General features: G+C 33.6%; 1 protein-coding gene and 1 long non-coding RNA gene across 2 annotated transcripts; one reads left to right on the top strand and one right to left on the bottom strand.

The window, feature by feature from the left end:
* The first annotated feature begins 67 nt into the window (after nt 1-67).
* LOC118037240 (uncharacterized) lies at nt 68-7,895 on the top strand. The gene is made up of 5 exons (XM_035043150.2): nt 68-874; nt 1,385-1,480; nt 3,492-4,193; nt 6,578-7,258; nt 7,375-7,895. The coding sequence occupies exons 1-5, from the start codon at nt 83-85 to the stop codon at nt 7,459-7,461; spliced, it is 2,358 nt and encodes a 785-aa protein (XP_034899041.1). The 5' UTR covers nt 68-82; the 3' UTR covers nt 7,462-7,895.
* Nucleotides 7,896-15,552: 7,657 nt separating this feature from the next.
* Nucleotides 15,553-17,425, bottom strand: LOC118037241 (uncharacterized). Its single transcript, XR_004685574.2, has 4 exons — nt 16,884-17,425; nt 16,581-16,688; nt 16,396-16,446; nt 15,553-15,684 (listed from the first exon to the last, which is right to left on the bottom strand). It is a non-coding gene; the product is annotated as an uncharacterized lncRNA (long non-coding RNA).
* Between the last annotated feature and the right edge of the window lie 8,986 nt (nt 17,426-26,411).

Here is a 26,411-nt window from a genome sequence, read left to right as displayed (position 1 = left end):
TTCTATTTTGTTTTCTCCTATTTATACATCATATAAATTGTTTTCATGAGAGTGAAAAAGTATAATATTGTTCTCTGATAAGATGGTCCATGCGCAGCAAAACGGCTTCTTACAAATATTAGAATCTGTACATTTGGACGATTGTGGGGATATCCGCGCTCCGTTTCCAGCAAAATTGCTGCAAGCTCTGAAAAATCTAAAGAGTGTGGAAATTGAGGACTGCAAATCATTGGAAGAGGTATTTGAATTGGGTGAGGCTGATGAAGGAAGCAGTGAGGAGAAGGAGCTGCCGCTGCTGTCATCTTTAACTAAGTTACATCTGTCAGAGTTACCCCAGCTCAAATGCATATGGAAGGGGCCCACCAGAAATGTCAGCCTCCAAAGTCTTGTTGTTCTGAAATTGGATTTTCTTGACAAACTGACATTTATCTTCACAACGTCCCTCGCTCAGAGTCTGCCAAAGCTAGAAAGACTTTCCATAAGTGAATGCGGTGAATTGAAGCATATTATCAGAGAAGAGGATGGTGAAAGGGAAATAATTCCAGAGTCTCCTCGCTTCCCACAATTAAAATCTCTCCTTATATATGGATGTGGTAAACTGGAATATGTCTTCACTGTCTCTGTGTCTCCGAGCCTTCCGAACCTGGAAGAGATGACGATTGATCGTGCTGACAATTTAAAGCAAATATTTTACAGTGGAGAAGGAGATGCACTCCCCACAGATTTCATCATCAAGTTCCCTCGGCTAAGAAGTTTGTCTCTTTCAAATTGCAGCTTTTTTGGTCCAAGGAATTTTGCTGCCCAATTGCCTTCTTTGCAATATCTAAACATCAATGGCCACAAAGAATTGGGAAATTTGTGTGCACAGCTCCAAGTACGTCCTTTATATTTCTCATATAAATTTTTTTTTCCTTCTTATTTTAAATTGTCAACATCAATACAGGTTGATTTCTCCTCCAAATTTCTGAAACTGAAGTAATTGATAAGTGGAGATAAATCCTTTAGCCATCCACTAAATTTAAAAGGAGTTGTCTAACTTTGTCATTCCTTGTCTCTTGATGCAGGGCTTAAGAAGTAAGAAATTAATTATTGTAATGAAATGATATCCAGATTTTTCAATCTTAATTTATGCTTTCCCAGTTTGAGTGAAATTGAGGCTCTTCCCCCAATTAATGGAAGTATTTGAAGAGGAAGATAAACCTTCATCTGCTAATATTGAGTTGTTTGTTTCAGTCCCGCAGCTTATGATTTCATATTGAGTTTCCATGTCTACTTCTATCCTTTTATTGATAAGTTTTTTTGCTGAAGTTTTATATGGACAATTCGTTCATCTACTTACCAAAATTATATAGTTCAAAAGTGCACAAAATTTCTTTTGATGCAGGGGTTGACAAATTTGGAAACATTATACTTGAAGTCTCTGCCTGACATGAGGTGTATTTGGAAGGGTCTCGTGCTGAGCAAATTGACTACTTTGGAGGTAATCTATCTGGATAAAAAATTAGACATGGAACTAATTATGGAAGGGTTCATTTATATAGAACATATTAAAAAATTATCTAAACATAAATATTTTTTTTTTAAAAAATAAAGTTTATTTATATAGAACGTAAAAATAAAATTTATAGATGAATTATAATAATCTTTTAAAAATTAAATATATATCAAATAATTAAAAATAATCTCTATTTAAAAATGGCTAAATAAATAAAAAAATATTTCTAAAAATACATAAAAAAGTATTAATTAAAACAAATTAAAAAAAAAGGTTGACAACATGTATAAGAACCTATTTTTTTACTCAAAAAAATATTGATAACACCCTAAGTATTTTAATAAATCCATCAATGACCTTAAAAACCGCACAAAAACACTAAAACAAAAAAAGAAAACCAAAAATATTCTCAGATCTAGTTTTTTTAGAAAATTTAAAGGTAAAAAAAATTATCTAAGTTGAACTTCCCTTGCATAAGTTTGAAAAAGCCACCCATTTACTATTTTTTTTTCACTTTGGTTTACTATCTTCTAATCTTACTTTTTCTTTAAAAATTAATCTAAACTGGCCTACATTTTTGTTGTTAATAAATAAAAAAGAAATAATAAAAAAACAAAAAAAAGTGAACACTAAATCCATGATATTTTGTGATGGGATCCACGGTGCAATTTGCACATTGAATCCCCTACTTCTAAGTGTTTGTTAATTAACTAGTTTTATCATCTATGTAAAACTTTAAATTAATTTCAAATATAATAAAAAAATATGTTATTATTTTGAATGCATTTTAAAATATCATGATTTTTTTTAATTTATAAACAAAAATATATTGTTTACACAAAATGTTATATATGAGTAGAGTAGGATTTCAAGTCAATTTCTAAAATGAAAACAAATAACAATTATGTTATAGATATGTTCTTATTTATCATTAAATTTATTAATTGAGAAGGGAATAGTTTATACTTTATAAAATATACTAATAAATATATGAAGTAATAAATGCAAAAGAGTTATTAATACTAATTTAATATTTAAAAAAAAAACTTATCTCGGTAGAAATAAATAGTTTCACATGCAAATGGTTTACATTGACAATCCTTTTTATTTTAAATTTTTTCATTCATTTAATCTTAGTGGCCAAATATTGTTACTAATAAAAAAAATAATTTTTGGTTTTTTATAAAAATCTTCATACTAATACAACGTATTCATGTAAAATATAAGAATGTTTTTGATACAAATAAAACTAATCTTTTCAAAGTATATAATAATTAAAAACAAAAATATAAAAGATCATTATTTAAATAAAAAATTGTAATGGAATAGGGTAAAAGTAAAATAAAAAAGGGCCTAAGTTGACAATGAACATATCTTTACGGTGAAATTTTTTATTTTTACACTTTATATATGAACATCTACTTTTGCCCTGCACTAATATTATTCAATTTATAAATTATAAAATTAATGAAACTTTCAACTCCTTGAAGATAATCTTGCCTGTATATCCTTTTTGATGAATCCTGGTACATTCAAGAACGATCATACCATTACTTAATTACGAAAACCTTCCATGTAAATATATAAGAACAACTATGCACAGAATAAAAAAAATGATTTTTATACAAAAGTACATCAAATAACTTCACAAAAAAATAATTAATATATTAGAGCATAAATTTTGTGTTGAAAATTTTTGTAGTCAATTAAAATATCTTTAAAAATTTATTAACTTTATAACTAAAATAAAAATCTTACTTAGTATTTTTGTTTTTATTTTTGACATGAAACTAATTATTAGGAGTTGTATTAACCTTTTTCTCACAAAAAATCTAATTATTATTCAACTTATCTCTAATTAAAATAAAAACTAAAACAATAATATGTAATCGCTAAAAAGTATTTAATCCTGTTTTTTCTATTTTTTTCTCCTAATTATACATCATATAAATTGTTTTTATGAGAGTGAAAAAATATAATATTGTTCTCTGATCAGATGGCCGCCCCTGGGGAGCAAAATGGCTCCCTACAAAGATTAGAATGTGTACGAGTGAACGAATGTGGGGATGTTACAGCAAAATTTCTGCAAATCAATTTGAAAACTCTAAAGGAGTTGATTGTTGCCAGCTGCAAATCATTGGAAGAGGTATTTGAATTGGGTGAGGCTGATGAAGGAAGCAGTGAGGAGAAGGAGCTGCTGTCATCTTTAACGGAGTTACAGCTGTCAAAGTTACCCGAGCTCAAATGCATATGGAAGGGGCCCACCGGACATGTCAGCCTCCGATGTCTTGCTCATCTGTATTTGGATTCTCTCGACAAACTGGCATTTATCTTCACACCGTCCCTCGCTCAAAGTCTGCCAAAGCTAGAAAGCCTTCGCATAAGTGATTGCGGTGAATTGAAGCATATTATCAGAGAAGAGGATGGTGAACGGGAAATAATTCCAGAGTCTTCTTGCTTCCCAGAATTAAAAACTCTCAACATATCTTTCTGTGATAAACTGGAATATGTCTTCCCAGTCTCTTTGTCTCATAACAGAGATGGCATCATCAAGTTCCCCCAACTAAGAAAATTGTCTCTTGAGCTCAGATCAAATTACAGCTTTTTAGGTCCAAGGAATTTTGATGCTCAATTGCCTTTGAAACACTTAACCATTGAAGGCCACGAAGAAGTGGGTAATTGGTTGGCACAGCTACAAGTACGTAATTTATATTTCTCCACTATTTTAAATTGTGAATTGCGATAATTTATTCTTTCTTCCTCCCAATTTCTACAAGTAAAGTAATTGATAAATGCGAGGAAATCCAAGTTTGCTTATTTTTAATTATATAACAAACATAGTAGCTTATTTATTTATTTTTATTTTTATATATTATATAAATATAAGAAACTTAACTGTCTCATTGTTGTTTGTGTTATTAATACCAACAATTAATCATAGAAATCATATTATCTGTTAGATTTAATATATAAGAACATAACTTTGAGTAATGAAAGTTGTCTAACTGTATCATTCCTTGTCTCTTGATGCAGGGCTTAAGAAGTAAGAATTTAATTATTGTAATGAAATGATATCCAGATTTTTCAATCTTAATTTATGCTTTCCCCAGTTTGAGTGAAATTGAGGCTCTTCCCCCAATTAATGGAAGTATTTGAAGAGGAAGATGAACCTTCATCTGCTAATATTGAGTTGTTTGTTTCAGTCCTGCAGCTTATGATTTCATATTCCCATGCCTTGTTGCCATGTCTACTTCTATCCTTTTTGTTGATAAGTTTTTTTTGCTGAAGTTTTTATATGGACAATTCGTTCATCTACTTACCAAAATTATGGAAGGGTTCATTTATATAGAACATATTAAAAAATTTATCTATACATAAATATTTTTTATTTTTAAAATAAAATTCATTTTATATAGAACATAAAAATAAAATTTATAGATGAATTATAATAATCTTTTAAAACTTAAATATATATCAAATAATTAAAAATAATCTCTATTTTAAAAAAGACTAAAAAAATAAAAAAAAATAATTTTAAAAAATACATAGAAAAATTTTAAGTAAAACAAATTAAAAAAAAATTAAAGGTAAACTGGCCTAATAGATTAATCTAAAACTGGCCTACATTTTAGTCCCCAATAAAAAAGAAATAATAAAAAAAACACAGAAAAAAAAATAAACACTAAATCCATGATATTTTGTGATGGGATACATGGTGCAATTTGCACATTGAATCCCCTACTTCTTTAAATGTTTGTTAATTAACTAGTTTATCATCTATGTAAAACTTTAAATTAATTTCAAATATAATAAAAAAAATATGTTATTATTTTGAATGCATTTTAAAATATCATGATTTTTTTAATTTATAAACAAAAATATATTGTTTACACAAAATGTTATATATGAGTAGAGTAGGATTTCAAGTCAATTTCTAACATGAAAACAAATAACAATTATGTTATAGATATGTTCTTATTTATCATTAATTTTATTAATTGAGAAGTGAATAGTTTATACTTTATAAAATATACTAATAAATATATGAAGTAATAAATGCAAAAGAGTTATTAATACTAATTTAATATTAAAACAAAAAACTTATCTCGGTAAAAATAAATAATTTCACATGCAAATGGTTTACATTGACAATCCCTTTTATTTTAAAATTTTTCATTCATTTAATCTTAGTGGCCAAATGTTACTAATAAAAAAATAATTTTTGGTTTTTTATAAAAATCTTCATACTAATACAACTTATTCATATAAAATATAAGAATGTTTTTGATACAACTAAAACTAATCTTTTCAAAGTATATAATAATAAAAAACAAAAAATGTAAAAGATCATTATTTAAATAAAAACATTTAATGGAATAGGGTAAAAGTTAAAAAAAGTAAAACAAAAAAAAGGCTTAAGTTGACAATGGACATCTTTTCGGTGAAACTTTTTATTTTTACACTTTATATATGAACATCTATTTTCATCTGCACTAATATTATTCAGTTTATAAATTATAAAATTAATGAAACATTCCACTCCTTGAAGATAATTTTGTCTATATATCCCTTTTAATTAATCCTGATACATTCAAGAACAATCATACCATTACTTAATTACGAAAACCCTTCCATGTAATATATAAGAACAAACTATGCACATAATTAAAAAAAAAAATGATTTTTATATAAAAGTACATCAAATAACTTCACAAAAAAATTATTAATATATAAGAGCATAAATTTTGTGTTGAAAATTTTGTAGTCAATTAAAATATCTTTAAAAATTTATTAACTTTATAACTAAAATAAAAATCTTAGTTAGTATTTTTATTTTTATTTTTGACATGAAACTAATTATTAGGAGTTGTATTAACCTTTTATTCACAAAAAATATAATTATTATTCAACTTATCTCTAATTAAGAAAAAAATTAAAACAATAATATGTAATCTCTAAAAAGTATTTAATCCTGTTTTTTCTATTTTTTTCTCCTATTTATACATCATATAAATTGTTTTCTTGAGATTTGAAAAAAAATATAATATTGTTCTCTCTGATAAGATGGCCTTCCATGGGCAGCAAAACGGCTTCTTACAAAGATTAGAATCTGTACATTTGGACGATTGTGGGGATGTTCGCGCTCCGTTTCCAGCAAAATTGCTGCAAGCTCTGAAAAATCTAGAGAGTGTGAAAATTAAGGACTGCAAATCATTGGAAGAGGTATTTGAATTGGGTGAGGCTGATGAAGGAAGCAGTGAGGAGAAGGAGCTGCCGCTGCTGTCATCTTTAACACAGTTACAGCTGTCAAAGTTACCCGAGCTCAAATGCATATGGAAGGGGCCCACCGGACATGTCAGCCTCCGAAGTCTTGCTTGTCTGTATTTGGATTCTCTCGACAAACTGGCATTTATCTTCACACCGTCCCTCGCTCAAAGGCTGCCAAAGCTAGAAAGCCTTCGCATAAGTGATTGCGGTGAATTGAAGCATATTATCAGAGAAGAGGATGGTGAACGGGAAATAATTCCAGAGTCTCCTGGGCAGGATGATCAAGCTTCACCTGTCAACGTTGAGAAGGAGATAGTGCTTCCTAATCTAAAGGAGTTGTCGCTAGAACAATTATCAAGTATTGTCTGTTTTAGTTTCGGATGGTGTGATTATTTCTTATTCCCTTGTTTGGAGAAGTTGAAGGTCCATCAATGTCCAAAGCTGACCACAAAATTTGCTACTACACGATATGGTTCAATGAGTGCTCAATCAGAGGTGCTGCTGATTTGACTTGATTTCTTGCCTCTCTTTTAGTGTGTTTGTTTCTTGTTTGGCTCAATAATAAGATTTACAAGTTAAAATGAGCATGCCATGCTTAAATTGGTTTACAGGTATCTGAAGTAGCTGAAGATTCAAGCATTAATAGAGAGTGGACCAGAGATAACGGGTGGAAAGAAGATGGAGACTCGTGTCTTTGAGCTGTGAATATATTTGGACTTGATGCTGTACTATTTGTTCAAAAGTTTGATATCATGTTTTCCTAGCAGAACAATCCCATGTTGAATGCTTTCAAGGTTGGTGCTGCGAATATGTTTTAGATTGGTGGGAAATAATTCCAACTGTTCCATTGGCAATGGGATACAAATTGGCTTCACATTGCTGAAGAAGTTAGAAGAATTGTTGACAGCACAGGAGTAATGTAATGTTGTGTATTTAGTCATTACTATGCGAACCTCAAAAAAATAATGTTGCTTGCCCATTTGTGTTTCTTTTGGTTTAATGTGTGGACTTTCATGCGTTGTCCTTGGTGCTGAACTCTTTGTTTGATGTTATGTTTCTAATGCATAATGCATTATTAAAAATGTTGTATGGTGTATGAGCATGTGAATATATTTGGGCATTCAAATCTCAAGATGACTGAGACTTGATGTTGAACTCTTTGTTCAAGAGTTTGATACTGATATCATGTTTTCCTAGCATAACAATCTTATGTTGAATTGTTTTTTCGAGCAGATACCTTGCTGGCTTTCGCTAATTTTCTCTTTTCTTTGTAATTTTTGGATGAATTTCTCTATTCTTTCTCAACCTCAGAATTAAAATACAAGTAAAATAAAGTTTTGTATCAAAAAGTTTCATTACCAAAAAGAAGATTTATCAAAATGACAATGCATGGAGGCGTTGACACAATTTGTTTTTTTAAGGCCTTCTATTTTTTTTTTTTTCATGTTTCAATTTTGATTTTTTGATTTTTAGTTTTTCTCAAACAATATAATTGATTTTTTTTTTGTAAAGTCGAGCACCAAACCAATGGTGCGGCTTTTTATTTAGTTCTAGATGCTTATATAAAATTACCAACTTCAAATTCCAATTAACACAGCATTAAAAGATTTTTTTTTTTTTTAAAAAAAGGTAGATGATAAAAAGCAAAAAACAAAAGGCAAGGTTGACACCATATTTTTTTTAAAAAAAATTAGTTTTTTATTTGTTTCAATTTTGATCTTTTCATTTTCAATTTCTTACAAATAATATATATATATTTTTTGTGAAATTGAGCATTGTTCTAATATCAAGATGTTTTATTGAGAGGAAGATACTATATCAAGTAGGTCCAGTTAACAATGCAATTTATGCCATGATAGGCCAGTCAGTGTTGACCGTGCTGCTAATCCAGTTGCTGATGTTCCAATGATCAGAAGGAATGAGATTCCCCTTACGAGAGAAAGCAATAATCAGGTACACACCCGTAAGCCTGGGCCTAGAGGTAGAAATGGTTGGCTCAAAAGGTAAGCAGGTGCTTTCAGTGGTACCCCAAACTCCTACAATATCAAGAGGCAATGTAGTTCCTGTTGTACTTCAGCCAGTCAATCTATCAAATGGTGCACTGAGTGCCAGTGCCTCAAACCAAACTGCCCATCTGGTGCCTTCAAAAGGCAAGCAGGTTCTAGATGCTGCTCATTCATCAAATGGATTAACACCAACAAATGAGATCATACAATTTCAATCTCAAAATAACCACCAGGTGATAACAAGTCCCTTTAATCAAAATCCAGCAGGGGGACTACATGAATCAGAAGCCAGCCCGATGAAAACAACTCATATGCCTTTTGAGAAACTGTTAACTGAAGTCATCAGTAGGGTTCATGCTCCATCACAATCAACAGAGACTAATAGCAGCTTAGCTGTTAACTTGCCTGTGGAAGATTCTGGTATTGTCGAAAAAAAAGGATGGCAGGGACACAGAACAGGCCCTGTCTGTTAAACCGCTGCAAGTTTTACAGCCTATTGTTGACAGCCATCCTGCAGTTGTTCAATTATCTGTCATGTACCAAGATCAATGACTTGTTATTGATATTGAACCTTAAGAAGGTTTTGCTGGAAAACATGTCATTCTGATGGTTCAGACTGAGGAGCCAGCTGCAGGTTCCAGATTGGACTAGATAATTTGAAAAGCCCAGAAACCGAGGTTGGAAGTGAATGGAGTAGTATTTCTAAGATCAGGGCACGGGCAGATGGTGTGCCTGCTGCTTCTGGACTATCTGACATGTTTCCGGAGAATAAATTGTACAAGTCTATAGATAGTTAGAGTCATAAACTAGGTATAGACGCCACAGAAGATCCATCTTTGCTTGAAAGTGGGAGGCTTAGTGTCTCATCGAAGACTTCAATCTTATTTTTTCTTTACAGTTATAAAAGAAACCTAGGTGCTTTTTAGCATTTGGAACTGTAATTTATTCACAGTTTGAATTGAAGGATAGCTTTTTAATAGACATTTATAAAGCCTCAGCTTTTATCATTATATAATCCATGCCTGCTTTTAGCTGTGCTAGTGCCAGATAGACTTTGCTAAAAGTGATCTTGCAGGGTAAAAGGGAAGATACGGGTGAGCAAAGATTTAGCAAGGAGAATTTTAAATAGACGAGGAAAATTAAGGCCTGTCCCTGTGGTGTCTTAATTCACTCGTTTTAGTGAGGTGGCGCAGTGTTGGTATTTCAGGAACTGCATGATCTGTAAGTATTCATCTGGAGTAAAATGCATTGTAAGCTGTTCACATTAGGTAATTTGGGTACCAAGAGTAATATTCCAGGTTGAGGTTCTCACTGGATAGAAATTTTATGTTATTCAAAGAGCTACTAATAATATTTATTCCATGACAAGAGGAGAGAGGAACAAAAGGGAAGATATGACATTGTGATTTCCATGAAAATAAATCTCCAGTGATATAAAATCTCTCACTTCTCACTCAAATGATGGTAAACTTTGCTTCTACGGATTGTAAACAAGGATGCCTACACCTTAGGGCCGATGGAAAAGGTGACGCTCAACATTTTCCAGCAACAAAAACAAATCAGCAATAATCTCCACTACATGAACCCTAAAACTGTTGCTAAATTGAGCCAAAAATGAAATGAATTATCCTGCTGGCTTTTTGTATCAAAACCTTGTAGCTGTTGCCTCTGTCTCAATATTGTACACTATACACCTTTGGGCCTGTATTATCACCTTTCAAGATGCAATTCTTCCTTCTACCGGGGGGGAAACTTCTCATAATTCTTCGCCAAAACAGAAAACCACCCCTACATCATGTCTTACAGCATGGATCATCAAATAAAAAATCACTCTCAAATCAGGTTTCGCAAGAAATCATTGAAATGAGTTAAACCCAGAAAATGAGGGATGAAACTAATTGCCTATTGCTCGATGTTTTTCAGTAGAACTATGGATCAGAATTTTGTTGTTTACGAAAACGAATCTTGATTTCACTATGGAATATACTCATGGAAACTTGGTGTTGAAAAGAGTATTGGATCCTGGGACTGGAATGGGGCGAACTGCAGGGATAGGTGGCTGAAGAAAAGGAATATGGCTTGGCATTACAAATGGTTGTTGTCCACCAGCTACAAAAGGTTCCCCTCCAAGGTTCCAAACCTATGCGAACCCAAACTTACATACAATCCTTTAAACAACTCAATCAGAGTTTAACGCAGCATTAACAACAAACTGACTTCATAATATAATGTAATTGTCTTAGTACAAGAGTTAATATCATTTCATAGTTTTGGAGCACTAACTTGACACAAAAGGAAGGTACAAATTACAACCAAAAGGCAGGTTCGGAAGGTTCAACAAAAGTAACCCGCTATCAAGCTATGAGCCTAGAAAAAAAAAATAATGAGAGGGTGAGTTCAACAACTCAGTGAGTAGATAATGTTCAATATACACACACGAGATAATATAACAATGAGAATATATATACAATTATGGCTTTAGGTTCTTATATACAGTTTCTCAAATAAGCCATAACAAGAATATCATATGGTAGAACTCGTCAGAAAATCAAAATGCAATGAGCATGAGGCTCCGTACTGTGGGATGATCAGTCCACTCAGGTTGGTGACTCCCCCGACCAACTAGGGTTCAGATACGATGTGCACAAAGACTAACACTACCCTGTTAGCATGGGTATTCTGACTGACATACCATAGGTTCATAATCAAACAAACATATTCATATCTTAAAGCTCAACTCATGACATCAATCAAATGAGGAGCTATCAATCAGAAGTCAATTCAAACTATATACTGGTTCATATCAAGAATTCAGATTCAATAATTGATCATGCTTTTATCATAAGGATAATAATCAACATATATATTATCAAGAAGCATGATCCAATTCATATTAACAAATCAAATATTTATAATATTTCTCATGCATATGAAAAATTATCCACTCACCTGACTCAAAAGTAAACAACACTCACAAGCTGAAACGGAAGGACATTCTACTGACGTCCTGCCGGTAGAATATCAGGATTATCTGAATACAAAGGAGACATATTCAAAAACGACTCGAAAGAACATTTAACCTATTTAATACACTTAACTAAGGGTGTATTCTGTAACCCTATATGTTTTTGAACTAACTAGTCAATTTTCTCAAAAACCCAAAATCTAACGGTTTTCCCGAAATCTAATCCATAATAAAAACAACTAATAAAATTGGTAATAATTCACTAAATAACCCTTAATTATTCATCAAACTAATCTGAAAAAGCTAATATTACAGCTAGGGACTAATCTGGAATTTTTCCATATTTTTAGGGCCAAATTGTAACTTTTGTCAAATGGAGGACCAAACTGAAATTTGTCATAAATCCATGAATATACTGAAATTCTGACCTCAATTAATCCTCAATTCTGTCCAGGATGTATCATTATGCTTCAGGGATCATTCTGGAATTTTACTAAATTTTTAGGGTCAAATCGTACTTTTTTGTCAAATTGGAGGACTAAATTGAAAGTGTTAAATTCTCTTATCTATACAGTAATTCTGTCCATAATTCATATGTTATTCTGTTCAGAATCTCGGAATATGCTCCAGGGACCAATTTGTAATTTTCCAAAGTTCGGGGACTAAACTGTAATTTTCGGAAATTGAGGGACCAAATTGAATTTTCGTCATCTTCAACCTCAAACCCAGAATTTCAACAGATCACCTACTGTTATCCCCTGATTTCTAACACAAATTCACCATTCAAACAAAATCATAACTCAAAATCATCATAATCTTCCATAATCAACTTAATAATCAATTACCCACAACAATCAACCCCTAACCTTCAACTTAATTCATCAATTAAACCCAAAACACAAATTCTCAAAACCCTAACATTCATCAAAACTGAAATTAAAGCTTAATAACACATATTTATATATTTAACAACTTAAATCTTACCTTTTTATTTATTTTCTCCAACTTCTTTCTATTTCCTTTCCAATTTCCCTCTTTTCTCTTCTTCTTCTTCTTTCTCCCCTTCTCTCTCACGATTCTGCTCTCTAATTTCAGATCACTCTTTTTTTTTTTTTTTTTTTTTACTTCCTATTTATTATTTATCAATTTTTGTTCAATTACCATAATACCCCTTATTCATTTATTCCAACTTTTAAGCCTCCAAGGACTTTGTTGTATTTTCCAACTCATTTATTTCAAAACATTACACTTAGCACTACCACTATAATTACATTATGCTCAAGAAATATTTTTCTTCATTTCCTTTTCTATGTGTTTTGCAAGTGGGTGGGGTGTGCGAATATGTTGGAGCTCTAAAACAAGCACCAGCAAGAACATAATTGTCACGACCCGAATCCCGGATCCATGACCGGCACATAGGCAAGGTTCCCCTCCAAGGTTCCAAACCTATACGAACCCAAACTTACATACAATCCTTTAAACAACTCAATCAGAGTTTAACGCAGAATTAACAACAAACAACTTCATAATATAATTCGATTGTCTTAATACAAGAGTTAATATCATTTCATAGTTTTGGAGCACTAACTTGACACAAAAGGAAGATACAAATTACAAGCAAAAGGCAGGTTCGGAAGGTTCAACAAAAGTAACCTGCTATCAAGCTATAAGCCTGAAAAGGATAAAGAATGAGAGGGTGAGTTCAACAACTCAGTGAGTAGATAACATTCAATATGCACACACGAGGTAATATAGCAATGAGAAATATATATACAAGTATGGCTTTAGTTCTTATACGAAGGTTTATCAAATAAGCCATAACAAGAATATCATATGGTAAAACTCGTCAGAAAATCAAAATGCAATGAGCATGAGGCTTCGTACTGTGGGATGATTAGTCCACACAGGTTGGTGACTCCCCCGACCAACTAGGGTTCAGATACGATGTGCACAAAGACTAACACTACCCTGTTAGCATGGGTATTCTGACTGACATACCATAGGTTCATAATCAAACAAACATATTCATATCTTAAAGCTCAACTCATGACATCAATCAAATGAGGAGCTATCAATCAGAAGTCAATTCAAACTATATACTGGTTCATATCAAGAATTCAGATTCAATAATTGATCATGCTTTTATCATAAGGATAATAATCAACATATATATTATCAAGAAGCATGATCCAATTCATATTAACAAATCAAATATTTATAATATTTTCTCATGCATATGAAAAATTATCCACTCACCTGACTCAAAAGTAAACAACACTCACAAGCTGAAACGGAAGGACATTCTACTGACGTCCTGCCGGTAGAATATCAGGATTATCTGAATACAAAAGGAGACATATTCAAAAAACGACTCGAAAGAACATTTAACCTATTAATACACTTAACTAAGGGTGTATTCTGTAACCCTATATGTTTTTGAACTAACTAGTCAATTTTCTCAAAAACCCAAAATCTAACGGTTTTCCCGAAATCTAATCCATAATAAAAACAACTAATAAAATTGGTAATAATTCACTAAATAACCCTTAATTATTCATCAAACTAATCTGAAAAAGCTAATATTACAGCTAGGGACTAATCTGGAATTTTTCCATATTTTTAGGGCCAAATTGTAACTTTTGTCAAATGGAGGACCAAACTGAAATTTGTCATAAATCCATGAATATACTGAAATTATGACCTTAACTAATCCTCAATTCTGTCCAGGATGTATCATTATGCTTAAGGGATCATTCTGGAATTTTACTAAATTTTTAGGGTCAAATCGTACTTTTTTGTCAAATTGGAGGACTAAATTGAAAGTGTTAAATTCTCTTATCTATACAGTAATTCTGTCCATAATTCATATGTTATTCTGTTCAGAATCTCGGAATATGCTCCAGGGACCAATTTGTAATTTTCCAAAGTTCGGGGACTAAACTGTAATTTTCGGAAATTGAGGGACCAAATTGAATTTTCGTCATCTTCAACCTCAAACCCAGAATTTCAACAGATCACCTACTGTTATCCCCTGATTTCTAACACAAATTCATCATTCAAACAAAACCATAACTCAAAATCATCATAATCTTCCATAATAAACTTAATAATCAATTACCCACAACAATCAACCCCTAACCTTCAATTTAATTCATCAATTAAACCCAAAACACAAATTCTCAAAACCCTAACATTCATAAAAACTGAAATTAAAGCTTAATTAACATATTATACACATTAAACAACCTAAATCTTACCTTTTTCACTTATTTCCTCAAATCTCTTCCTTTTTTCCCTTATTTTCCCTTCTTTCTCTTCTTCTTCTTCCTCCCTCTTCTCTCTCACGGTTTTGCTCTCTAATAATTCAGATCACACTTTTTTTTTTTACTTCCTATTTATATTTATCAATTTTTGTTTTAATTACCATAATACCCCTCATTCATTTATTCCAACTTTTAAGCCTCCAAGGGCTTTGTTGTAATATCCTATCTTATTAATTTCAAAACATTACAATAATCACCTTCCCTATATTTGATTTGTAGTGTTAAATTTAAGTTTTCTCATTAAATCGAAACTCAAAGTAATCAGTTTCTCAAATGGTTGTGCACTTATCAACCCCTTGCGGACATTGACAGAGGTTGGAATTTTCAACATTAATTTTTGAAACAGTTATCCTGACTTGCTAGCCTAGCAGTTAGTTTGTCCCTTCATGTAGTCAGTAACATAAAAAATCTAAGCTTGCTTGGAATATGCAGCCTCATTGATGGCAGAGCAAGTGCAATGGCAAACCTTTGAAAACCAGAATCTCTTTGCAATAGCACATGAAAAATTCCAACCAATAAAAGGAATACCTTTCTCATACCTTGGTGTTTAGGATATTGGACTTGGTGAGGAGTTGACATAGGACGTGCAGATACAGATGATATGGCTACTGCGCTGGGAACCAAATCCTTTCATGGTACAAATGCAATGAAACAATCAGAGAAATATAACATGCATTTAATCTACTTGGATAAGAACTCCAGGGAAGTGAAGAAATTAAAAGCTTGAGATGACTTGAAATGCAAGAGGATCAGCTCCAACAACAAAAAAATGACAGAAGTGTTGAAAAAGAGAAAGAAGTTATGCACTAAAAACAAGAAAATGAGCCTGCCACTAGACCTTCATGGTATACATGCAAGATTCCATAGCTGCAGGCTTTGGTCAGTAAGATACGAATAATTGCAATTTCCTCCACATAATATAGCATATTTATAATCTTGGCTAATTAGCTATCTAGCTTCAGATCAGTGACACACACAACAAGCATTCTTCTATTATAACTTGGCTAATATAAAAGCATCCATGTTAAGAGTAGCATGGTGTAACACTGGTTGAGGAAGCCAACTATATAGATAATTAGAAAAGTGAATCACAGTAGGATGTCAAGAGTTAGTATGAAGCTTAGAAGTACTGCTCAAGGCTGATTCTAGAAACTATCTCGAGATCAGATAATGACTTAAAACCGTCCTCCCCATAATGTAGATTAAATTGCTTCCTAGCATGGTAATAAAACAGTTAAATACAAGCTACAACACCCAGAAACTACAAGTTAGTTGTATCTGTAACTATCAAACATCAGAGTGCTTTAATTATTTCATGTTGCAGATCTGGTATCTTACATGAGAAACTGGCTGAATATACATGAGCTGCCCCAGTTGTCCAACCATAACCTTGAGAAACAGAGAGCCAGATTAGCTACCAGATTAGAAAATAAAGTTACAAATCTCCAAATCCAACAATAAAACAACAGAGCACCAGAAATAAACTGTCCAAAGGATATCACGTGAATCTTCCTTCTACTTACAGATTGAGAATTTGGAGGCACAAATGCTGGTGCTGCCTGAACAGCATGATACTGACCAGAATATCTAAGTGGCTGTGGCTGTGCTCTGCTTCCCATGTGTCCAACAACCTATAGCCAAAATGAAACCCTTTGAGAACTAATAGAGGGTTCCTCTCTTGACAATTAGTCATTTAGTTTAGCTTGGGCTAGTTCAACCAAAAAAACATTCCAAGAGCTGACCATAAAGTTCCTGATTTTTTCTAGTGACTTGAATAGATATGAGTTACTAAATAAGCAAGAAACTAGAAGTTAGCTAACACATACAGGTTGCAAAAATTGAGAACCACTGCCACCATTTACAGCTGTCAAGTTTGCTATAGGGGGGTACTTAGCAGGACAGATGAACGAGGTGCAAAAGGGATCCCAACTTCTGGCTGGACATCAGCAACAGGTACCGCTGGAGAGTTGCTTGGTATGTAAGCCATGCTTGCAGCTGTTGGCACTGCTGGAGCAGTAGCTGATACAGGATTGGAAAAAGATGGAGAAATTTTTTTTGCTCCTGGATTGAGCTTGAATGTGATAAGCTAGTAAGAATTGTTACAGAGATGAACAAGAAGTGAACAGAATTAGAGAAAGATGCTGCAATGCAGAGGAAGAAGAAAATGTTTCTGTGAATTATTCTCTGCTTACATTCCCAGCACTGTTACATTCATTTTATATCAACAGAAGGTGAGAAGCTTGGTTACGTATTCTACTCAACAGTAACAGAATTCATTAACCGTCTAACTATATTAACAAACTTGCTAACCATTATATTCTCTATTCTCTTTGATAGGTGGCTGGCTGAAGCAGAGCCTTTGATATCTTGACAGAATGCCTGAAAGAAAATTAATGTCAAAAACATCACCATGATTATAAAACTGAACTTGCAAATATTCCAAAATTCCTAGGAAACTACAATGTAATCTAAACCCAATGATTTCTACCAATGCTTGTGGTATAGATTATAAACTATACCCGATATGAATTGCAGTAACTATTCAACAAAATATTTCAGTTTACTCATAAAAATTGCTGGTTCAATAAATTATATGATTTACTGACGAGACTGAGAGTGACCTGATGACTGCCATATAAATTTGACAGTCAAAGGAGGTGAGATGATATAGAGGTAGGTACCAAAAGGTAAAAACATGGTTCTTGCCTTGGAGCTTCTATTAGATTCTGAGATTCGTGGAGAGACTGCATCAGTAGAATTTGCTAATGAACTACAGAGTGATTCTGAAGGAACATCAACCGTTGGATTGGAAGAAGTTGAAACACTTGAACAAACATGTTGAAAATATAAGAAGAAGGTGACCTTCAACAGATAAAGTTAATCTGCTGCTAATGTTGATTCACAGTTGAAGATTATCTACTTGCTGCTGATGTTGATCCACTGCTGAAGATTATCCTCTGGAATTGAGATTGTATAGATAAACTAATTGAGTTGGACTCAATCACTTGCAGCTCCTATTTTCTAGCTACGTATTTGTGTGTGTGTGTGTGTGTCTATATATATATATATATATATATATATATATATATATATATATATATATATTCTTATTGTAAACTCTGCTGCAATCAATACGAATGGAATAAAACTTCTTATTATTCTTCCCAACATTCTTTTTATCTTGTTTTCATGGTATCAGAGCACATGAAAATCTTAAACATATTAACCAAGCTTCCGCAAAACCTGCAATGGAGGACAATACTGATTCAACCAGTATTAACCAAAACACTACCCTTCAGAACATGTCCTTTTTAACCATTGATCCTTCTGATCCTTTTTTCATTCATACATCAGATCATCCAAGCATGACTCTTGTTCCAAAGGTTCTTGATGGAACCAATTATGCAATGTGGAGACGTTCCATGCTAATAAGTCTCAGCGCCAAAAACAAGTTGGGATTCATCAATGGAACCATACTTATACCAGGAGAATCTGATCCTAAATACATGTTATGGCAACGATGCAATGATATGGTTCTCTCTTGGATTCTTAACTCCTTAAACCAAGAGCTTCCCAATAGTGTTCTCTATGTTGAAACCCCCTCTGAAATCTGGTTGGATCTACAAGAATGATTCTCACAAGGTAATTTTTCTCATCATTATCAAGTTCAGCGTTCCATAGTAGAATTGTAGCAAAATCAGGATTCCATCTTCACATATTACACCAAGATAAAAACGTTATGGGATGAATTGAGAATGTCCAGTCCAACAATTCAGTGCACATGTGGTGGAATGAAACAACTGTCAAATAGTGAAGAAAAGATGAGACTTGGTCAGTTTCTTATGGGATTAAATGAGAACTATTCAGCCATTAGAGGGCAAATCATGCTCATGCAACCTTTACAAACTGTTAAGAAAGCTATTCACTCTTGTGTGAGGAAGAAAAGCAAAGAGGACTGGTTGAGCACAAAGTTACTGAACAGGTTCATGCCATGAATGTAAAAAGATCAGGTTCTACTTCACAACGACGAGATTTCTCTCGAAATTGGATGTCTGGCTCATCAACTATGCAAGGATCAAAGAAACGACTTCACTGCACCTACTGTGATGGAACTACACATACAATGGAGAGATGTTTTTATTTGATTGGATTTCCCACCGGTCACGCTCTTCATGGCAAGAATGTGCAGCCTCGCAATTGAGCTCAAAAAGCTGCTGCAAACCAAATAGGAATTGAATCATTTCACACCAACATCAAGTCAGTTCAAACCTCTAATCAGCCTCTTCAATTCACTCCTGAAGAATTTTCACAAATCAAAGCTTTCTTTCAAGGTGAAAAATCCACTGTATCTGCAAATTATACAGGTAATATCGCTCCTTTTTGCTCATCTTTCACGACTCAAAATTCTGAGGCTTTACAATGGATCATTGACAGTGGTGCCACTAACCATATAGCCACTTCAATTATTAATAAAGCCATTGTTCCTATGTTCTCTCAAGTCACCTTGTCGAATGGTTCCTACGCAAAAATTACAAGTGCTGGCTCTACACATGTTACCAAAAGCCTACATGTCCATGATGTTCTTTGTGCACCCTCATTTCATGTGAATTTGCTTTCAGTCAGTCAACTCACATCTGCTCTTAATTGTTCTGTTCATTTTTTTCCCACTTTCTGTATATTGCAGGACCTAGCTACGAAGAGGATGATTGGCCTGGGAAAGCAGAGTAAGGGACTATACTACCTTATGCCACAATCAGAATCACATTCCTCTTCAACAAAATCATATCAAGTCTCTTTTCCATCAGATGCTGTTTGGCATAACAGATTAGGACATCCATCAAAATTACCCTCTCAGTTCCTGTCAAAATTAATTCCATCTTTTGTTTATGATTCGCAACATTCATGTGAAGTTTGTCCTTTGGCAAAACAAACCAGGTTATCCTTTCCCATAAGTTCTATTCAAAGTACTAAATTTTTTGAGCTTATACACTGTGATATTTGGGGTCCACAAAAGATTGAAACACACTCTAGTGCACATTATTTTTTAACTATTGTGGATGACTACACTCGTTTTACTTGCATTTTTCTTATGAAATTCAAATCTGAAACACTAGGGTTGTTAAAATTATTCATCACTTTTGTCCACACTCAATTTAACTGTCAAGTTAAAAGTATACGAAGTGATAATGGGCTGGAATTTATCTCCTTAAAGCCATTCCTTTCCACTCATGGCATTTTACTCCAAAATTTATGTTCTTACACACCTCAACAAAATGGTGTTGTAGAACGAAAACACAGACACCTACTCAATGTTGGTCGTGCCTTGAGATTCCAAGCAAATTTACCATTACAATTTTAGGGAGAGAGTTTGCTCACTGCCACCTATCTATAAATCGTCTTCCCACCCCAGTTTTGAATCACCAGTCACCATATGAACTCCTATATGGAAAACCACCCATATATACACATCTTTGTGCTTTTGGTTGTCTGTGTTATGCCACCAACTTACAACCATTGACCAAATTTTCACCACGAGCTCGTCGATGTATTTTTGTTGGATACTCTTCTAATAAAAAAGCATATCGTGTTTATGATCTTACCACTCGATAGTTTTTCACTAGTTGAGATGTTATTTTTCATGAAAATACATTTCCTTTCATAAATCACATTTCGATCGATTCCTCTCAACAACCATCTCTGCCCATCATACTTCCTGATCCTAATGACAGCTCAATTCCACAACCATTAATTTTTTCTCCCTCACCAACCGAGACCCCTGCCACTCCATTATCTTCCCCTACCTCTACAGACTCTCCATCATCACCATCATCCACTCCCACACAATCTTCTCCTTCTCCAACACCAAACACACATACTCCTATTCTACGTCGCAGTGATCGGCCACAACAAACCTCTGTTCTGCTCCGTGATTTTCATTGTGATCAAGTTGGTATGTCACAACTCTCTGCATCCACAACCAAGTTAGCCTCTTGATGCAACCATATTATTCGATAGTTTCACCCACATTTAACTAGTGTTTTGCCTATGTTTTATATATAAAATGCCTTGATATTCTTTGTTTTATGTTTTGAAGGCACTTTTGGATGAAAGATGCAAAAAGGAGTAAATTGAAGGTAATTGGCAGATTTGACGTTCAGTCGATGTTTTGTGCAGAACGTGAGCTCTAAAGGTCGAAATGAAGTGATTCCAGTGGCATTAAAAAGCTAACATCCATACCTTTCTGGAAATATAAGGCAAGACAATAAAATAAGGAAGAACATGGAAATCGCAGCTTTCAAAGTCAAATCTCGCAATCTGCCAGTGTTGACCTTCGGTCAATCCGACTTGAATATCTAGAGCTACAAAAGTCCAATTGATGCAAACTCAATTGTTTTGGATTCCTGACTCAAAGTTCTATAAACGCTCCAAATTTCAGCCAAAAAACGATGTCATATGAGGGAGATATGATTTTTCAAAGATGACAACTGAATTCTGCCAGCAAACAGGTTTCGTGAAGAAACGAGTCCAGATTACGTTCCGAAGCATCTAAACCGACATCCAAGTTTTTATTTCAGCAATGTAGCTCCTCTAAGTCCAAGCTTGAAGATTTCATGCAAAGCTATTTCTCCTTTTTTAGGAAAATAGTTATTGAACTACTTAAATGTAAATTGTCTACTTAAGGGAGGACTATTTTGTAAAATAGAGATTAGGGTTTCCTAGCATATAAAAAGAATGAGAGAAGAGAAGGGGGGCAGCCACCCAAGAGGAGAAAAACGCCCCCCTACTCTAAGAAACCCTAAATCATGCATTCTTCCATCTTTTTGATTAGTTGTTCAACAAACATGCAAGGCTAAACTCAATTTCTTGGTTGCAAGGACACGGAAACCTTCGGATTTCAAGAATTGTGAGATCTATTTACCTTTTCTTTTCAGTTTATATGATGAATATGTTTGTTCTCCTATGCTTATTTTTCCTATGATTGTTTATTTTAATTGCTAGAGCGGACTCTAAGTTATTATTGTAGATAATTTATTGCTAAGTTTGATATCAAAACCGGAGTTGTGGTATATGAACTTGTGAAGCAACTGAGTTTAATAATTGTAGCGGATCTATGTTATTAATCTTAGGGAGAACATTCAATCAAAGCAACATAAGCAGACAACTTGGTTGTTAAGATTAATGAATTGATCTAGATCTTAAGGCTGCCATTGGATTAAATCATTAGTGTGGACACTGTGATTATTTGTTGGTTAGGGTTAGTTATACGGCGGATCCGTTAATTAACCAATGTTAAGAAAAGATAAAAATTCAGAATATAAACTGGAGTTTCATTTCAAGGATCAGTTCTGATTTCAATAGGTGGATGTATGCTTGCGACCAAGGTTTGTTCTCTTGATAATTTTCTGATTTTATTAAATTATGTTTCATAGTTTTCTGTTTTATTTTTCTTTAGCCTATATAACATCCAACCCCCCCAAATTGCATAACGTATAGCAAAAAAATCTGAACTTGAATCTTCCTCGTGGGATCGACCCCTTGCTTGCTCTATACTATCTTGTGTGTTGTGTTTGAAGCTAGGGTAATTAATTTGTGCGACCGCGACATCGCAACAAATTTTGGCGCCGTTGCCGGGGAAGTAATTTTAGTTGATTCTTGTGCTTTTACTGTTATTTTTACTGTTCACTTGCGGCAACGGTACTGTTCAAAACAGATTTTTTGGTGAAATTAGGTTTTGGTCTTTTGATTCTTGAAGGGAAACGACGTTCTAAACAGAACTAGTGGCAACCACTAGCCCCACTCTATCGAGGCCAAATTTAGCTGTTTTCTAGGGTTTTTAGGCAGTTTTAGTTTTCTAACGTAAGATTTTCGTACAATTTGCATTGTTTTCGATATCTTGCGTGGTTGGTTTCTTTTGAGTTTTCTTGATGCTTTATGCCAGTAACCCGTTCTACTAATCAAAGTCAAGTGCAGTTAGATCTCGAAATAGAAAAAACTTTACGCAGGTTACGAAAGGAAGCTCGCCTTAACACCATGGCTAATGCACGACAACAAACACTCAAGGAGCTTGCTGCTCCTAACGTGGAAAATCAGCCATTGTGCATAAACATCGACAATAGTGTAAACTTTGAGCTCAAATCTGGTTTTATACATTTGCTACCAACATTTAATGGTCTTGCAGGAGAAGATCCTCATACTCATCTCAAGGAGTTCCATATGGTTTGTGTTGGCATGAAACCGAATGGAGTTGACGAAGAACAGGTTAAGTTGAAAGCTTTCCCTTTCTCTTTAAAAGGGGCAGCAAAAACATGGCTTTTCTCCATTCTCCCAGGTTCAATTGGAACTTGGAATGGCATGAAAAAGATCTTCCTTGAGAAGTATTTCCCAGCATCTCGAGTTGCCAACATAAGAAAAGAAATATGTGGGATTCGACAATCTCATGGAGAGACACTTTCCGAGTATTGGGAAAGATTTGAGCAACTCTGTATTCAATGCCCTCATCATCAAATACCCGATCAGCTGCTCATTCAATATTTCTATGAAGGATTGATACCTACTGACCGTAGTATCATTGATGTTGCAAGTGGAGGGGCATTGGTAGATAAGACACCCAAGGCTGCACGCCAATTAATCTCAAACATGGCAGCCAACTCGAAACAGTTTGGCACTCGTGGAGACTTTGCAAACAAACGAGTAAATGAGGTAAGTATTTCTAACCTTGAGAATAAAGTTAATGATCTTACTTCTCTTGTGCGTTCTTTGGCTTGTGGCAATGTACAACAGACAAGGACATACTTCAGATATGTGCCCAACAATGCAAGAAGATTACATTGAACAAGATAATGCAGTTGATGGAGCATTTAATGGACAACCTTGACACGACCAAAAGCTTGATGTCTTCTCCCAAGTGCAGGAGTGTCGAAGTAATAAATAACCCGGCAAGACCGGGGTCGAACCACAGAGAGGTTAATTGTATAAATTATAAATCACAACACAACAACAACAACAACAATAACAATAACAATAATAATTATAATACTCAGTACGTGGCGTTGTTACACCTGAGAATGATCCAAAAGATCGGGTCACAGGTTTCCAGCCTATATACTGAGTCTATGAAAAGATCAAAGGGATATATTACAGAATGTAAATAACAACAACAACAATAATAATAATAACAATAATAATAGTAGTAGTAGTAGTAGTAATAGAAGAAGATGAAGAAATTAATGAGAGCTTTGAGTTGGAAGATTAATGTAAGGATTAACCAATGATAAAAACGAATGTCAAGGTTAGAGGATCCACTAATGGTACTTCAAACAAGTATAATATATAACTCTTATTACTCAATTGGAAATCCACACATAAAGGAGGTTCCAATCAGATTATAAATTGTTAACATGATTTACATTAGTTATCTTATTCGAATTTAAAGCTAATACTTGTAAATGTTTGGCAGGCATTCATGATTATAAACTTATGTTAACAACAAATCAAGTCCCTTTCATAGCTCAGGTGTCGGTTATACCATACAGTATGGGCTATGAAAGTACCAAGTATTTGTTGTACCAAGTGTTATACAACATAAATCTAGATTAACCATTTAACAAGCAAAGTATTAAAAGTGAACAAGATAACAAATATAAAAAACATGTTAGTATCCAACGTTAAGGTCCATGTTAAATTTATATTATACTTATTCTTACACCATTAGTGTACCCTTTTCACCTTGACATAAATTAACTTAGCTAAACATAATGAAAGAAGAAACATAAATAAACAAGATAAGAACATAAATGAGAAAGAAGTTAACTAAGTAAAAGAAAGGAAATGAAGTGCATAAACTTGATATTAATGAAAGCAAAACATAAGCAACACAAAGAGAGAAAGCAAGAGCATGATCTTGATCTGGAAACCAAGATGCCTCAATACATGGTAAGTGCCTCCTTTTATAGGCAAAAATTTGGAACTATTGATTTGCTGACTAATTGATGAGTGAGTGGCCACATCTTGACTTGATAACAATACTTATCTTCTTGTCTGAACAAGACGTCATTGCTAACATCATAATTTGCCCAGAATCCTCAGGAATGTTATAGGAAATTGTCTCAGCTTTCCAACAAAAAAAAGATGAGGTCATTTGGACTTCTAGAACTCAAGATATGGGTTGAACACTAAATAGTGTCTGGGCTGCAGGACAGCTTCGGACTTCTTCGTTGTTCCTATAATTTGGACTTGAAAATGGCCTTCTTAGATCTTGGTGTCCAAATAAAGTTGTAGGTCTATGTTTTACCTTTTCATCCATATAAAATGGACCTAAATCCGAGATCTAGAGCTCCAGATATAATCCAATTACCGAGCAATGTTCCGGTTTGGACTGCACCGACATCTCTTTTCTAAGTTTGGCCATCTCTTTGTCCTTTAACTTTCAATGCTTGAACTCATCAATCAATCCTTTTATTTATGTGATAGTCCTGCATTTAAAATGAGCATTTACCATAAATTAAGGTATCTTATAGTATCAAACTTGTTATTATAAAACATGCTTTAGTTAAGGAGTTATTGATACTTCAAGTGCAAAATGATGATATAAAACCTTGATAAACATGCACTTTTAAGTACTAATCACACCCCCCAACCAGCTTATTACTAGTCCCTAGTAATCTAAAGCGTTGAAATAGAGAAACAATTTGCAAGTTTCACAAAGCAAGGCATTCATCATTCAACTTCCATTAATCTATCCAGATAAACAAACTCTCATTAAATTTATATTCATGCTTCATACTTCTTAAACAAGATATTAATAAACCTTCTTTTTATGTGCTCAATAAATGAAAACATAGATGATGGGGCTTTTGTTGGAAGAAAAACAATATTTATGTTCAAATGTTTAAGGTGAACTTCCTTGGGTTGGGATTATTTTATTTATTATTATTTTTTTGTTTTTGTTTTTTTTTTATATACACATACAACTTAAAACACAATGTATCTTTAACCCATGTAACGAGTTTTGGGCTAATGACTCCCAGACCAGTTGGTCTTAGGGCATTTGGTGTTGAGACACCCCTACGAGCTTAACAACTCAGGTTGCAGATACTGATACGTAGATAGTGCAATGTTTGATTCCCTTAAGCTTTTCTCCTTAACCCATGTAACAAGCTTTGGGCCAATAGCTCCCAAGTCAGTTGACTTTAGGGTATTAGGTGTTAAAACACCCCTTCGGGCTTAATTGCTTAGGTTAGGGAGGCTACGAAACCAAACTTATCCACGTTTTATTATCATCAATACTATCTTTTTTTTTTTCTTTTTTTTTGCAAATTATATACTATCCTTTTCCCTTAGTTGTTACCTTCAAC

This window comes from Populus alba, chromosome 1, assembly GCF_005239225.2.
Source record: "Populus alba chromosome 1, ASM523922v2, whole genome shotgun sequence".
NCBI classification, from domain to species: Eukaryota; Viridiplantae; Streptophyta; class Magnoliopsida; order Malpighiales; family Salicaceae; genus Populus; species Populus alba.
Note: the sequence above shows the minus strand (reverse complement) of the source record. Positions and strands in the feature narration are given on the sequence as shown.

Excerpts from the sequence above, each read along its gene's own strand:
- LOC118037240 (XM_035043150.2), top strand. The coding sequence starts at position 83 with ATGGTCCATGCGCAGCAAAACGGCTTCTTACAAATATTAGAATCTGTA. Across the intron at positions 875-1,384 it reads ATTTGTGTGCACAGCTCCAA|GGGTTGACAAATTTGGAAAC; the intron begins GTACGTCCTTTA and ends CTTTTGATGCAG. Across the intron at positions 4,194-6,577 it reads ATTGGTTGGCACAGCTACAA|CAAAACGGCTTCTTACAAAG; the intron begins GTACGTAATTTA and ends TTCCATGGGCAG.